At 40.1% G+C, this 17,118-nt stretch overlaps 1 protein-coding gene across 9 annotated transcripts in view; it reads left to right on the plus strand.

Annotated features, from left to right (window-relative positions):
* Positions 1-17,118, plus strand: part of kiaa0586 (KIAA0586 ortholog) — a 515,789-nt gene that overhangs the window by 284,983 nt on the left and 213,688 nt on the right. For all 9 annotated transcript variants that reach the window (XR_006312780.1, XM_043697759.1, XM_043697766.1 and 6 more), the window contains 2 exons: positions 8,271-8,463; positions 11,266-11,469. Coding sequence is in view for 8 of the 9 variants with exons in the window: in XM_043697759.1 (XP_043553694.1) it covers positions 8,271-8,463; positions 11,266-11,469 (397 nt within the window). In the remaining variant the exon portion in view is untranslated. The remainder of the gene's footprint in view (positions 1-8,270; positions 8,464-11,265; positions 11,470-17,118) is intronic.

A 17,118-nucleotide genomic window follows, 5' to 3' on the forward strand; every position in this document is an offset into this window, starting at 1 on the left:
TCAGAGGCTTACTAGAATTTTATCAGGGACAATGCTAGGTGCCTGGAGGTATCTTCCTGGCAACATATCAGATCACCAACACTACAACCTGGCTGTGAAGGCTCTGCACATTGTTTCAGCCAAAGTTGTGCCCACAGACTGTCCCGTGCAGGTGTTCTCTCTCCACCTCGGTGGCCCAATTGCTGAAGGCATTTTTTTTTTAAATTTGGAAGTTCAAAATCTTTTTAGGGAGGGTGTGTCAGGGTGAAGTGTCTTATTTTCATCTGAGCTGAATGACAGGCTGTTGCTCCTCCTAATCAGAAGCATCTCAAGTGGCCCTCCACCCCTAATTAGATAGACTGCCTGTTCTCTGGCCACCAATTGGTCAATTTTTGCAAAATTACTGCTGGATAACTTTTAATGGCTCAGTGGTTAGCACTGCTGCCTCACGACACCAGGGACCCAGGCCTGATTCCACTCTCGGGCAACTGTCTGCGTGGAGTTTGCATATCCTCCCTGTGTCTGCGTGGGTTTCCTGTTCGTGCTCTGTTTCCTTCCACAGTCCAACTATGTGCAGGTTATGTGGATTGGCCATGGTAAATTACCCATAGAATCCAATTTAAATTGGAAAAAAAATAGGCATACATTCACAACAATTTTTTAAAAATTAAGTAATATGCACAAATCTGTACACAAAAAGCCATTAGTCCAGACATGCTTTCCACAGACTGGTGAGGTCACAGCTAAATGGTTTTTGTCTGTAACACATTAGTCATTGCACCTCAAGTAATTCAGTTTGTGAGATGCTTTGTGATGTGATAATACATCAATGCAAATCTTTAGGAAACAAAACATTGCAGTATTAAATTATCCAATTGACACAGCATTCAATAGGCTTTACACCCATACAGTAGCACCTAATCCGTGCAGTGTTAAGTTAGAGACTGCACATCCATTTTCACAATGCCTCTGTTTTCCTCATTTCCAGTTAGCTGAGTAGTCCTTTATTGAAGATTTAAAACTGTATCTATTTAAAGAGCTTCTTTCCTCATTGCAGACCCTTTCCCCTCATCACCCCATTGCAGACCCTCTGTCTTCACCTCCCTCCATTGCAGACCCTCTCCTTTCACCTCCCTCCATTGCAGACCCTCTCCCTTCACCTCCCTCCATTGCAGACCCTCCTTTCACCTCTCTCCATTGCAGACTCTCTCCCTTCACTTCCCCATTGTAGACCTCTTCTCAATTTAAGCTCCTCTGTCTCTAATTTGCAGGCCTTCTCTCTTTTCATTCCCTCTCTCTTTCATTTCTCTTGTAGTTTTTTTTGTAACTCTCTCCCTCTTTCACAGCCTAAGCCCTCTTTTGCTGCCCCTCTGGCAAATGTGTTGAGCCTTTGCCCCATTTGTAGCTCCTTTCTCCACTTTGCAGCCTCACACTAACTTGAGACGTTGCAGATTCATGCCTTGGGCTATGGCTTCACAGCCTTGCTCCAAGGTCACAATCTCACTACCTGAGCCCTGGCTTCAATCCTTGGGGCCTGGCCTCAGAGACCTACTTTCTGGCATTGCAGCCTTACTCTCTGGGCATCTGCCTTGCAGTTTGTTCCTGGGCCGCTATCCTAGTTTTGCAGTATCTCCCCTCAGATCCCAGTCTTATGACCTGGCTCCTCAATCCCCAACATCATATCCTGGGTTTCAGCCTCACTTCCTCTTCCCCGACTTGCAGCTTCACCCCCCCCCAGGATTTGATTTTGCCTCCTGTCTACCCCCACTTCGCTCCCGAAGCCTGATTGCTTTGATTTCTGTTCTCCGTCAACTTGTTTTTCACTACTCCAACCCTACTTCCTGGAGCCTTGCTGAATAATACCATTCACCTTCTTGCTGCTGTTCCAATCCCAAGTTGCTTCTCTTCTGTGTTTGCTGCTGATTGGTTTATATTAAAACTAGATACATGGACAGATGTCCTACTGTCAGGTGAGATCAGCCAATAATGCACTGATTGTGGACTCAACTTTGGTTCAATTTAATCCTGGGCTTATCTACTAATGACTTTAATAAAACGTTCCAGAGCCTGCAATTTGTTAGATCTAACATTATTGAATAAGTTTTAAATTGATCGATTTGAGAAAAAGATAATAGATTTTGTTGTGATTGAGGTAGGAGGAGTGCACTCACCCTCTGAAGTCCCAAAACTCCACTCGGCACAGCTTAAAATTAAATACTTTACCCAGTTACCAATAAATCCAATTATATACTTTGTTATCTATATTAGATTTGGAATGGCAAAAAGGATCATCAGTCAGGTTTCTTTAAACAGGAAAATTATTAATTTATTTGTGAAAAATGACTTGTTTGGCAAAGATGTAAAGCTGATTAACAGTTTGAAATAGGAAAATATAAGTGTTAACCCTTCTAAATCACCAACGCGACACATTTTTTTCTGCAGGGATTAACTTTGGGGAAAATATGAAACACTTTGTCAATAATTAGATTAGATTAGATTAAATTACATTACAGTGTGGAAACAGGCCCTTCGGCCCAACAAGTCCACACCGACCCGCCGAAGCGCAACCCACCCATACCCCTACATTTACTCCTTACCTAACACTACGGGCAATTTAGCATGGCCAATTCACCTGACCTGCACATCTTTGGACTGTGGGAGGAAACCGGAGCACCCGGAGGAAACCCACGCAGACACGGGGAGAAGGTGCAAACTCCACACAGTCAGTCGCCTGAGGCGGGAATTGAACCCGGGTCTCTGGCGCTGTGAGGCAGCAGTGCTAACCACTGTCCCACCGTGCCGCCGTGGTGTTTGAAGAAGGAATAAGGTGTGAAATGTTCAAGATGGTCATTTTGTATTAGGAGGGATATGGATGAATGAATATGATATGAGAGTTAAATGATGTGAGTGAGAGTAAATGGACTTGGGTGGGTGTGTGAGGGTGAATAGATGTGGGTGGGTGGGTGAGGTTAGGTAGATGGTTGGGTGAGGGTGGATGGTTGGATGTTGGATGTGGAAGTGAGACTGAATCTGACAGACACCCACCCTCCCCCACCTCTTAACACTTGTCATTAAAAGCAGTGTGGGGAAGGATGAAAATGCATACTGTAAAACAACCCATTTTTGTGTGCATTTCACTGAGACCAGTTTGGAGTGTGACCCAGGAGAGATGAATCTAGGTCAGTGTTAGTTAAATCCAACTCTTTAGCTCATCCCTGGTTTGCCCATCACTTTCATAAGTGGTTAGGATTTGAGATCTAGCCTTTTTATTTCTTTAGTTTTGTTTCTTAACCGAAAAGGCAATAATAAAAGATTCAATAGTTAGCTCTGCTAATTAGCATTCTTCAATGTCCTTTTTTATTAAATGCTCATTTAACTTATTGATTTATTACTTTTGAGTTTTTTTTGTCTGAAATTCATGTGTACCATTGTGGCAAACATTATTTTTTGGAGGTTTTCTCCCTGGACTCCTGAGTTAGACAGAATTGGAAATCAGGTTGTGAGTTTGCTCACTGAGCTGGAAGGTTTGTTTTCAGATGTTTCTTCACCATGCTAGGTAACAGCATCGGTGAGCCTCTGGTGAAGCGCTGGTGTTATTGTCCCGCTTTGTATTTATGTGTCTTGGTTTCTTAAGGTCTGTGGTATCGGTTCCTGTTCTTTTTCTCAGAGGAATGGTAGATGGGGTTCAAACCGATGTGTTTATTGATGGAGTTCTGGTTAGAATGCCAGGCCTCTAGGAAGTTCCATGCATGTCTTTATTTAGCTTGTCCTACGATGGATATGCTTTCCCAGTCAAAGTGGTATCCTTCCTTGTCTGTATGTAAGGATACTAGTGATAGTGGGCCATATCTTTTGGTGGCGAGTTGGTGTTCATGTATCCTGGTGGCTAGTTTTCTGCGTGTTTGTCTGATGTAGTGTTTGTTACTGTCCATGCATGGTATTTTGTAAATGACATTCGTTTTGCTGGTTGTTTATATACGGTCCTTTAGGTTCATTAGAATATAAGAACTAGGAGTAGGCCGTCCAGCCCTTCGAGCCTGCCCCGCCATTCAATAAGGTCACGGCTAATCTTTTCGTGGACTCAGCTCCACTTACCCATGCTCTCACCATATCCCTTAATTCCTTTATTTTAAAAAAATCTACGTTAGCTTGAAAAGCGTTCACTAAAGTAGCAGCAACTACTTTCCTGGGCAAGGAATTCCATAGATTAACAACCCTCTGGATGAAGAAGTTCCTTCTCAGTTCAATCCGAAACCTGTTTCGTCTAATCTTGAGGCTATGCCCTTTTGTCCTAGCTTCACCTGCCAGTGAAAACATTCTCTCTTCTTCTATTTTATTGATTCTCTTCATACTTTTATATGTTTCTATAAGATTCCCCCACATTCTTCTTAATTACAATAAATTTAATCCCAACCTAATCAGTCTCTCCTCATAAGCCAACTCCCTTACCTCTGGAATCAACCTCGTGAACCTCCTCTGCACCCCCTCCAGTGCCGGTACATCTTTTCTCAAGTAAGGAGACCAAAACTGCACACAGTACTCCACCTTGTACAACTGCATCATTACCTCTCTGCTGTTAAACTCAATTCCTTTAGCAATGAAGGACACAATTCCATTTGCCTTCCTAATTACTTGTTGTACCTGCAGACCAACCTTTTGTGTTTCATGTGCAAGGACACCCAGGTTCCTTTGCATAGCAGCATGCTTCAACTTTTTACCATTCAAGTAATAATCTTTTTTATTGTTACTCCTACCAAAATGTATGACTTCACATTTATTAACATTGTATTCCATCTGCCAGACTTTGCCCAGTCACTCAACATATCTGTGTTCCTTTGCAAAGTTTCACAGTCCTTTGCACACTTTGCTCTGCCACTCATCTTAGTCTCATCTGCAAACTTTGACACCGTACACTTGGTCTCCAACTCCAAATCATCTATATAAATTGTAAATAATTGCAGTCCCAATGCCAATCCCTGAGACACATCACTAGTCACTGATTGCCAGTCAGAATAGCACTCATTTATTCCAACTCTTTGCTTCCTGTTAGTCAACCAATCCTCTATCCATGCTAATACTCTACCCCTAACACCATGCATCTTTATCTTATGCAGCAGGCCACTTGTACAGCACCTTGTCGAAGGCCTTTTGGAAATCTAGGTGCACCACATCCACTGGGTCCCCGTTGTCCACCTTACTCAAAATTTCGAAAGATTTGTCAAGCATGACCTGCCCTTCATGAACCCATGCTGCATCTGTCCAACGGACAATTTCTTTCGAGATGCCCTGCTATTTATTCCTTGATAATAGATTCAAGCATTGTTCCCCACTACAGAGGTTAAGCTCACTTGTCTATAACTTCTCATCCTTTGTCTACCTCCCTTTTTAAGTAGTGGCATCACATTTGCTGTTTTCCAATCTGCTGGGACTGCCCCAGAGTCCAGCGAATTTTGGAAAATTACTGCCAGTGCACCTGCTATTTCTCCCACCATCTCTTTTAGTACCCTGGGATGCATTCCATCAGGGCCAGGAGACTTATCTATCCTTAGCTCCATTAGCTTACCCAACACTAGTTCTTTCCTAATAATGATTGTTTTCAGGTCCTTCCCTACCTTTGTCTCTTTGTCAATTACTGGAATGTTATTAGTGTCCACCACTGTGAAGACCGATACAAAATATCTGTTCAATGCCTCGGCCATTTCACCATATCCCATATCTAAATGCCCCTTCTCATCTTCTAAAGGACCAACATTTACTTTAGCCACTCATTCATTTTATATGTTTATAGAAATGTTTGCTGTCTGTCTTTATATTCTGTGCTATGTTGTTTCATGTTCTACCTTACTTTTCTTTATAGCTCTTTTTGTGGCTTTCTGTTGACCTATAAAGTTTTTCCAATCTTCTAGTTTCATGCTGTTTTTGGCTACTTTGTATGTCTTCTCTTTCAATTTGGTAGCCTCCCTTATTTTATTCGACACCCATGACAGATTACCCCTTTTCTTACACTCCTTCCTTTTCACTGGAATATACCCTTGCTGAGCTCTTTGAAAAATTTCTTTGAAAGTCCTCCACTGCTCATCATTTGTGCCACCATAAAATCTTTGTTTCCAGTCTACTTTAGCCAGGTCTTCCCTCATTCTATTGTTGTCTGTCCTGTTCAAGCACAGGACCCTGGCATTGGATTTTATCTTCATACTCTACAGTTGTATTCTAAATTTAACCATACTGTGATCATTCCTTTCAAGAGACCCCTAACTATGATGTTATTAATTATTCCTGTCTCATTACACAGGACCAGATCTAGGATATCTTGCTCTGTTGTCAGTTTCATTACATACTGTTCAAGAAAACTATTACAGATACACAACGAACTCCTCCTCAAGGCTACCCTGACTGACTTGGCTCGACCAATCTACATGTAAATTAAAATCCACGATGATAATAAGCATACCATTTTTACAGGCATTAATTATTTCTTTGTTTATTGCCCACCCCAATGTGATGATGTTATTTGGTGGCCTTTAGACAATGCCTATCAGTGACTTTTTCTTCTTAGAATTTCTAATTTCCACCCAAATAGATTCAACCTCATTCTCCATATCATCATTCAGCACTGCTCCGTTGTCGTCCTTGAATATCAAAGCTACACCACCTCCCTTACATTCCTGTCTGTCCTTCTGAAAATTCTGGTACTCCTGGATATTTAACTTCCAGTCGTGACCATTCTGTAACCATTTCTATGTAATGACTACCAAGTCATACTCATTTGCGATGATTTGTGCCGTTAACTCATCAACCTTGTTTCGAAAGCTACAAGCATTCAGGTAAAGTGCCTTATGTTAGCTTTCTTCCCATCATTATTCACAACATCTCTAATATCTCCTGAGTTATCCTTCCTTTCTGCTTCTTTCATAGTCTGGCTTGAACTTAAACCCTCCTGCATACGTGCTAATCTGCTGCTCACCTTTTTATTTATCATCATACTTCCTGTCGCTTTCTCTTTCCCTCCCCACCCCACCCCGACTCAAAAGTTTAAAGTCGCTGTTTAAGTGTTGATAGGTTTGTTGGCTACCATGATGCCATAGAGTCTGAGTAGTCTCAAAAATTGCAAAATTGGAAATGTCCCCACCCAATCTCCCCATGCTGAAAGCTTAGAAAGATCTGATCTAGGGTGGCATTCTCCAGTTCAATCTTCACTCTAATTACTTCTAATATATTTCTCCAAGCTACCTTTTTTTAATCCTTTTGGTATTTATACTCAATCCATATCCTAAACATCTAGCTTTTATTTAATCTACAGTACTTTGTTGGGCATCTTCTGATTCTGCAAATAGCGCTGTATGGTCAGTGTGCCACAAATTCATGGTCTTGCATTCAAATTTTCCTCCTGAAAGTACATTGTATTCTCAGAATATTTGTTTTGTATTTAGACTGCATACTTTTGTTGGTGGTACACAACCTTGTTTATTCTTCTCTTGAAATATGTGTCTAACTGCCAGACTTGAAAAAAAGCAGACAGTCCCACTGGGGTGGTGGGAGGGGAGAGAGGACATGGTGACAGAGAATGTTCCAACTCTGGCAGTTAGACACACCATTGTTCTGCCATTCTCACATTCCAGATACTTAATCTCAACTATCAACATCTTTTCTCCACCAGAACTCTACACACAACACCGCCACCCCTCATTACAGCAAAAATGCTGCCCCCTCTACACTTCAGTTAGCTCTGATGAAAAGTTATCTAGACTCAACACATTAGCTTCCTGTCTCTCCATGGATGCTGTCTAACCCACTCTGATGTCCAGCATTTGTTATTTTCAGTACAGATTCCACCATCTGCAGTAATTTGCTCCTATCACATGATGAATCACTGCTTTAAAAAACATATCTACACGACAATGCAACATGTAATAGTGACATGTGAAGCTTTCAAAACATTTATCTTTTAAAATGTTCCTTTCTCCTGAGCAGGCTTTCCCAGTGGTCACAAACTCTCCAAGGAGTGTTTTTTAAGGTTCTAGAGCACAGAACACCATGTGGGAAGCAAATACCGTTTTCTTGTGGTTGTCACAATGGACACCTCGAACAGGAAAGGGTTGTGTGTATGTTTTGCAGCCAAAGCCTTCCTGAACTGCAAAAATGAAACTGACGCAGGATAAGGAAGGCAGAGGAAAAATGCAACGCAATTCACACCTCCACTGGGAGACAAAATTCCAACCTGTCATGTCTGAATAATTAAACCTTGAAGTTGACACATGTGCCTGGAGTTAATTTTGAATATTCTGTTCCAGATATCCGCTAATCTGGATGGGATTACTTTGAGTGACCCAGTTTTGCAAAGTGAAGACTACCTCAGAAGAGTGTATGGAAAGGCAGTTTATCAAGGGCATCGTAGAACTTACAAAAAAGGTCCATATCTGAAGGTGAACTCTCCGATACCTAAATCCAAGCCACAGAGGCCGAAAATGATTGAGAATATTAAGGGTTAGTGCTTTGTTTCATTGTAAATTCTGTTTCATGTTTTACCAGTTATGCTGTTCCTCAGACTTGTTCTGATGTTGTAGCTTTAGGAAATGTCTCATAAGTCTGGTTCTGTTTAATCAGTCAGGCAAGACTTGCACATTTTAATCTGATTCTCCTTCCAATTTGAATCTGCATTTAATTAAATGAAGAGACCATAATGATGCTGATTTACCATTAAGTAGGTCATTACCAGATGTGTTTAATTACAGCAACAATGAATGGCTTGGTAATACATGAAGATGTCTGTAATAATTTATTCATTTTATTCATGTATATATTTGTGTTTTCAGGGGAAGAAACTTAAACCAAGCTCACTTCAAAGCAAGCTTAATCAAATGCAAGCTACCCATGTGTTGCTGAGCTTCATAAGATCTGGTTGACTTTTCTTTGCATTTTTAATTTAAATAATGCTGTCTTAGGTTGCACTTTTTTGACCTAGATGATAGATATTTTCTTTGAATTTTTATAAAGTGAAACTCTTTCTTTCTTCACAAACTGAAGCAAAGCAAGATTATATAAAGCCGACAAAGGTGTTGTTGGACTCATTTCTTGCCTTAATGTGGAATTAAACAAATGGCAGGCAACCTCTTCCCAGACGTCGATCCATAACAGTCACAATTGCATTTATCCAGCATATTTAACATTGCAAGACAATCCAATTAGAAACTCAACACTAGATAGATTTAGAAATTAGTTATGCTTTTATTACTTTATTGTGTCTGTGCAATTCATGAGCAAATACTCAGAAACAATTGAGTTCACAGTTTCACATTTATTGGAAAAATTCTATGGATTAATTTGATTTTAGAATTATCTTATAGCATGTTAATATGTGTTTTTTGAGTGAGGTATGATTCTGTTGGAATAGAGGAAGAACAGTGTAAATGTTCTGAAATCTGCAGTGAGAGTTCAGTCTTCCAGACATAAAGATGATTAGCAGAGTAAATAGGGGGACCATTAAATGTGATGTCAAACCATGTAATTTTATGTACTATGGGTCATTGTGTTATAACGCGTGTTTCATCAATGCGAATTTGCTGTAATGCGATTGACGAGTTGAGAACGCTGTTTGTGCGGCACAAACTTTTAATACTTTTTTGGCTATAACACAATTACATCGCCAACACTATAACACTGTTTGTAAAGTGTGATTTTCTGTAATGCGGGGTTGCACAGGAACGTAACCATTGCGTTATAGAAGAACTGACTGTACTATGATTGGACTGCTTTGATAATGAATTTGACTTTTTATAGCACCCTTTATTAATGATATTAGTGTCCTTAGAGCTTGAAAACTTATTCATGGCACATGAACACACCTTGTGGGATGAATTGTGCTAGACAGCATGTTGGTGAGTTGTTAGTCTGTATGCAGTGAATATTTGAAACAAGCACAGAGAAAGCTGGGGAAACTCAGAAGGTCTGGCAACATCTGTGGAGAGAAACCGAATGAATGTTTCAAGTCTGATAGGAGTTTCTTTCGCATTTTGTTTTCAGATTTTTAGCATTTGCAATATTTTGCTTTTATTTACAATGAATATCTGCTGTAATATATACAGAGCAGACAGATCATGAAGCCAGTCATTATGATTGTGATGCCTTTTTGGAGACATCTCTTAACCCATAGCTTCACATTTAGCCGCGGAAAGGAACCCTAACCTGTGTTATTTAAATACGTTATTAACTGTTTAAAGTTTAGTTGCTATCTGATTTATTTTGATTGTTTCTACAGTTCTACAGGTGTTTGAGACTTTTTGTGATTGATTCAAGTTTGAAATGTCTACACAAGTTTGCTAAAGTGATTTTTGGCCTGAACTAATTCCCTTGGACTAGAGCATGACTACAATTTCAGCAGCAAAATGATCATATTGATAGTGGCTTTGAAGATGACTATGACAATGAAATTTTGTGTGTTTGGATCTTTCCAAGCTGAAACTGGAAATATTTGTGGAAATCTCAAAATTTTCCATGCACGGTTTCATGTCATAAAGCTTTCTTTTGAAAGATAGCCATAGAGGGAGGTGATGGCCTCATGATATTATTGCTGGACTGTTAATCCAGAGACCCAGGTAATATTCTGTGCACCAAGTTCAAATGATGCCTCAGCAGATGGTAGAATTTGAATTCACTTGAAAAGAAACACTAGAATGAAGACTCTAATGATGACCATGAATCCATTGTCAATTGTTGTAAAAACCCATCTGGTTGACTAATGTCCTTTAGGGAAGGGAATCTGCCATCCTTACCTGGTCTGGCCTACATGTCACTCCAGACCCACAGCATTGTGGTTGACTCTTAACTGACTCTTAACTCTTAATTAGAGATGAGCAATAACTACTGCCTAGCTAGCAACACCCACATCTAATGACTGAACTGTAAGCTCTGTGCAGTGCCTTGTGCCAAATTACTGATTGGCTTCTGCAGGTTTCTGAATGCATCAACCATACCAGCAGTGTTCTTTTAAAGGTTGCCAGTAAAGTCCTCAACTGAAACCTGATAACATTATTGAAGTATGGCAAGTGAGCCTCCCAGTAGCAGCTTGAATAATTTCAAATTCTGCTCCCCACTCAAATTTTTGGGAACTATCCAATACTTAGCCCACATTTAAACTTGCACATTTGATCTTTTGAGATACAACTCTTCAAATGTGTTGTTTCTTTTTTGAAATTACTTGAGCAGATATATTCTTCAGAGAAGAGGTCTTCATGATGGTTGCCATAAATTTATTGCTGATGTCCTATATCTTTTTTGTCATTTTAATAGGTGTCAAGCTGAAATCCACAAGAACTCAAACCACATCATCAGCAGTCAAGAAAGCTGTAACCACCCAAAGGACAGAGCAGCACATCTCTGTTCCAGATTTTCAGAGCAACCAATACTTGTTTAGTCCATCACATCAGATACCATCAACATCACGTATTTCAGGCCCAATTGAAGGACAGCTTGTCCCAATGGCTATTGCTCTAGGTATGTTGAAAATTAAATTTGATTATCAGAAGTGGTTATTTCTGTTCCAAAATGAAGAAGTTCAGTTTTGATCATTGTTCTATCTCATGTGTTCTTCCTGTAATAGATTGGTTCTTCATTTTTCCAGATAATTTGGTCCATTGATGAAAATGTATATATTTATCTGTAAGATGATGATAGAGTTGGAAACTCTTTCCTGCTGAGTTAGTGCCTTTACATCTTGACAAAAAGCATAAATAGATTGAATCTTTATCTTTATGGTGTTAGTATTTTGTGAAATGTTGGAATAAAAATGGACTAAAAATCATGACAACAGGTACCTGTGAAAAAGTGTGCCCATGCAATTTTTTTTATAATATTAGAAGCTATTTCGAGACATTACCAGCCCTTGATCCCTAACCAAGTGCGCTTAATCCTCTGTTCTATGTTGGCCTTATTTAATTTTCTGCTATAGGTTGCTCGGTGTGTCTGAGCAGTCAGTGAAATCAGAGTACTAGAGCCTTAGCATGGCCAGGGTTTGTTGTCTATCCCTCATTATTCATGAAATACAGGGGAACTAGCCATTTGGTTACAGACTGGCTCAAAGGTAAGAGACTGAGGGTGGTGTTGGAGGTTTGCTTTTCAGACTAGAGGCCTGTGACCATCAGTGTAGTCACAACGATTGGTGGAAGAAAGGATGGTGTGAAACTTGAAAGGGTTCAGAAAACTCTTAAAAGGGTGTTGTCAGGGTTGGAGGATTTGATCAATAAGGAGAGGCTGAATAGGCTGGGGCTGTTTTCCCTGGAGTGTTGGAGGCTGAGGGGTGACTTTGTAGATGTGGGACATGGATAGTGTAAATAGACTTTGGTTGGGGAAGTCCAAAACTAGAGTGCAAAGGTTTAGAGTGAGAGGGGAAAATTTAAAAAGGACCCAGGGGGGCAGCTTCTTCACGCATAGGGTGGTGTGTGTATGGAATGAGCTGCCAGAGGAAGTGGTGGAGGCTGGTACAGTGATGAGCCATTGTATACTTGTATCAAATCTCCTCTCAATTTAATTTGCTTCAAGGAGAACAACCCCAATTTCTCCAACATAACCTTGCAGCTAAAGTCTGTCATCCTTGGAGTTTCACATCCTTCCTAAAGTAGGGTAATGAGCCAAGTGCTGGCAAATGGAACTAGATTAATTTAGGATATCTGGTCGGCATTGAACAAGTTGGATTGAAGGGTCTCTTTCAATGCTGTACATCTCTCTGACTGAAATGAGTGAGTCTACAGGCATTCCTAGTAACTACAGGGTGGTCAGTTTATCTTCAGTGGGGGGAAAGTTTTTGAACTAATGATGGGAGAAAGAGGTTAACAGGTTTGAATTAATTAAGAGGAACGAGCTTGGATTTGTCAAGGAAGATTATGTTTGACTAATCTGATTGAAACTTTTTAAAAGGTAACAGAGAAGGCTGATGAGATAAATGCAGTATGGCTTGCCTATATAGATTTCAAGAAAGTGTTTTACAAGGTACCGCATAAAAGCCTGTTTAACAATATTGAGGTTCATGGAGTATCAGTGTCAATTTAGATTAACAATTATTGAAGGTCAGAAAATAGCATGTGGAGACTGGAAAATAATATACTCTCCAAGGGTCAATGCAAGGCTGTTGGAGTTTTTGCTATAGATAAATTAATTGGATATTGAATTACAGAGTCATTTTTTCTCGAAATTTACAGGTATGAAATTTGGAAGTATGACAAGCATTAAGCATAATACCAATCAATTGACACAGGACTTGGATCGGTTTATAGACAACGGAAAGATGCTGTTTACTAGAGAGAAGTGTGAGATGGTTCATTTTGACAGTAAGGGTAGAGGGAGGCAATTTAAAGGTAATGGCACTGTTTTAAATAATGCAGTGATCGAAGCATCATGGGGTTTATGTGCACAGATACTTGTGGGAGAGTGAGTAGCAAAGCAATTGACATCTTTAGCTCCATAACAAATGGTGCTATGTACAAAAGAAGGAAGTTATGTGTAGTCTTTATAGAGCCCTAGTTAGGGACAACTAGAGTATCTGGTCCAATTCTGTTCACCAAACTTTAGGAAGGATGTGAAACTCCAAGGATGACAGACTTTAGCTGCAAGGTTATGTTGGAGAAATTGGGTTTGTTCTCCTTGAAGCAAATTAAATTGAGAGGAGATTTGATACAAGTATACAATATTATGAGAGGTTTAGTTAAGACAAACGGAGGAAAGTCATTCCCATCAGCTGATGGTACAAGGACTAGCCAACAGATATATGATTTTGAGCTGGAAATACTGAGATGTGCAAGCTTTTTTTTTGTTCAGTCATGGGATGGGGGTATCACTGGCTCATCCAGCATTTATTGCCCATCCCCAATTGCCTAGAGGACAGTTAAAAATGGGTCGAATCACATGTAGGCCAGACCTGGTAAGGATGGAGACAAAAAAACTGCAGATGCTGGAATTCAAGGTAGACAGGCAGGAGGCTGAAAGAACACAGCAAGCTAGGCAGCATCAGAAGGCGGAGAAGGCAATGTTTTGGGTGTAACTGAATTACACCCGAAACGTCCACTTCACCTCCTAATGCTGCCTGGCTTTCTGTGTTCTTACAGCCTCCTTTTTTGTCAGACCAAGTAAGGATGTCTGTTCCTTCCCTAAAGGACACTAGTGAACCAGACAGGTTTTTCTAACAATCAACAATGAATTCATTGTCATCATTAGACTCCGAATTCCAGGTTTTTAAAATTGAACTCAAACTCCACAATTTGAGGCGGCGAGATTCAAATTGGTCCCCAGAACATGATCTGGGTCTCTGGATGAACAGTTCAGTGATAATCCTACCAGGCCATCACCTCCCCAAAGCAAAAACTTTGTTGTGCAGATGACTTGGAACTTGCTACTGGTTTTATCTTTTGTGTTTCCATGATCTTCAAATGGCAGCAGAATAACATTGTAATCAAAGTTAACTTGGGCTTGAACTCTCAAACAAATGTAACAAACAGTAAACAAACAACAAAATAGTGGCAGCAGTACAGCTTTTCTTTTATAGGAGTTTTTAATGATTAGCTTGCTCCTTGAATAAATGGAAGATAACAATGTGCAATTATTGCACTAAATGTTGTACCTCATTTTACAGTATTTAATAGTTCCTTTGTACGGTCGCTGTGTGGGGAATAGAAAGACTTTTGTCTCTCCAAAGTTTTCTGATAGGTATTCTGCTTCAAGTAAAACTGATGAATAAAAAAAGTATAAAAAATATTATGGATACAAGAAATCTGGAATAAAGACTTAAAGTGCTGGAAATACTCAATTCCTTTGACAACATCTGTGGAAAAGAAAATTGGAACTCACAAAAGTTAGAAATATGAGAGGTAGTGGAAAAGAGATAACAAAAAAGGGAAGATCTTTGATGGAGTAGAAAATGAGAGTAATTAAATGACAAAGATGATCATCATATAAGTCAAAAAGAGTTGATAATGATACTAGTTAAGGCAGAAATTATGGATCTCAAGCAACAACAGGTTTCCACCAATGTTTCATGTACTGATGTCCATGTTTTGAGTTTGACAATAAAAGACTTTCTGAGATTTACAACGTTTTATTGTATATTTATAGTTTAGCATATGCATCAGTTCTGCATTTCCCTGTCCAAAAGCCCACCACATTCTGGATGGACTCCACTCTTAAATACAAAATCTTAATGAACATTACTGACACTCAATTAACTTTAGAGCTGTTGTGTTTGAGCCTTAAAGGGACCCGCATTTCTAACTCTGACAGACTTCTTTTCATTTATAGAAAGATTGTGTTTATTCAGGGGTATATAGATCTAAAAACACAATTTCAGATTCTCACTATCAGATACTTCCTTCTTCAAGAATCTTCAGAAATCTTTCTGTAGATACATTCATCTTACTGAAACATTCAAATGTTGATGATTCGTATCTACCCACCTTTGATTTGTGGTTTCTTTCTTCTCCAGCATCTGCTTTAAACTGCTTGTATCTATCATAGGCCTTTTGCAAGGTTTGTGAAGGTTTGTAGCTCAGGTTGAGATTTAGGGTGTAGGTTTGCTTGCTGAGCTTTAGATTTGATATCCAGATGTTTCATTACCTGGCTAGGTAACATCATCAGTGGTGACCTCCAAGTGAAGCGAAGCTGTTGTCTCCTGCTTTCTATTTATATCTTTCTCCTGGATGGGGGTTCCTGGGGTTTGTGGTGAAGTTATTTCCTGTTCGTTTTCTGAGGGGTTGATAGATGGCATCTAGGTCTATGTGTTTGTTTATGGCATTGTGGTTGGAATGCCAGGCCTCTAGGAATTCTCTGGCATGCCCTTGCTTAGCCTGTCCCAGGATAGATGTGTTGTCCCAGTCGAAAAGATGGCTTCTTTTTTATCCGTTTGTAGGGCTACAAGGGAGAGAGGGTCGTGTCTTTTTGTGGCTAGCTAGTGTTCGTGTATCCTGGTGGCTAACTTTCTTCCTGTTTGTCCTACGTAGTATTTGTGGCAGTCCTTGCAAGGAATTTTGTAGATGACATTGGTTTTGTCCATGGGATGTACTGGGTCTTTTAAGTTTGTTAGTTTTTGTTTGAGAGTGTTGGTGGGTTTGTGTGCTACTAGGATTCCGAGGGGTCTTAGTAGTCTGGCTGTCATTTCTGAAACTTCTTTGATGTATGGTAAGGTGGTTAGGGTTTCTGGCTGTGTTTAGTCTGCTTGTCGTGGTTTGTTCTTGAGAAATCTGCACACTGTATTTTTTGAGTATCCATTCTTTTTGAATACGTTGTATAGGTGGTTCTCCTCTGTTTTCCGAAGTTCGCATGTGCTGTAGTGGCACTCCAACCACAACGCAATAAACAAACACATAGACCTAGATGCCATCTATCAACCCCTCAGAAAATGAACAGGAAATGATATCACCACAAACCCCAGGAACCCCATCCAGGAGAAAGATATAAATAGAAAGCAGGAGACAGCAGCTTTGCTTCACTTGGAGGTCACCACTGATGATGTTACCTAGCCAGGTAACGAAACGTTTGGATATCAAACCTACAGCTCAGCGAGCAAACCTACACCCTATATCATAGGGTTTTATTCACTTGTGCTTTTTGTGTAAAATGTACATTAAAGCCCAATTATCTATGTAATATTGTATTGGTATTGTTCTTTCAGGGTGCTGTTCCCCACTCTTATTTATCTTTGCCTCACATGCCAGGGGCAGTTTTTCCCATTTTCTTCCTCACAAGGAATATCACAAATTCTCCAGTGCTGGGATTTTATTTTTAAGCTTGATTCTCTCTCAAGGTGTATTCCATCTTTGGTTTTTTCATGGCCAAATGAAGTTGCAGCACATGATGTGGTGCATCTGGTCTCGTCTGTGTACCTAACCAGTTGAGCTGTCTGTCAAGACTGAAAAATGTATTGCTGGAAAAACACAGCAGGTCAGGCAGCATCCAAGGAGCAGGAGAATCGACGTTTCGGGCATAAGCCCTTCTTCAGGAATGAGGAGGGTGTGCCAAGCAGGCTAAGATAAAAGGTAGGGAGGAGGAACTTGGGGGAGGGGCGTTGGGAATGCAATAGGTGGAAGGAGGTTAAGGTGAGGGTGATAGGCCGGAGGGGGGGTGGGGGCAGAGAGGTCAGGAAGAAGATTGCAGGTCAAGAAG

The sequence above is a fragment of the Chiloscyllium plagiosum genome, chromosome 10 (assembly GCF_004010195.1).
Source record: "Chiloscyllium plagiosum isolate BGI_BamShark_2017 chromosome 10, ASM401019v2, whole genome shotgun sequence".
Lineage (NCBI taxonomy): Eukaryota > Metazoa > Chordata > Chondrichthyes > Orectolobiformes > Hemiscylliidae > Chiloscyllium > Chiloscyllium plagiosum.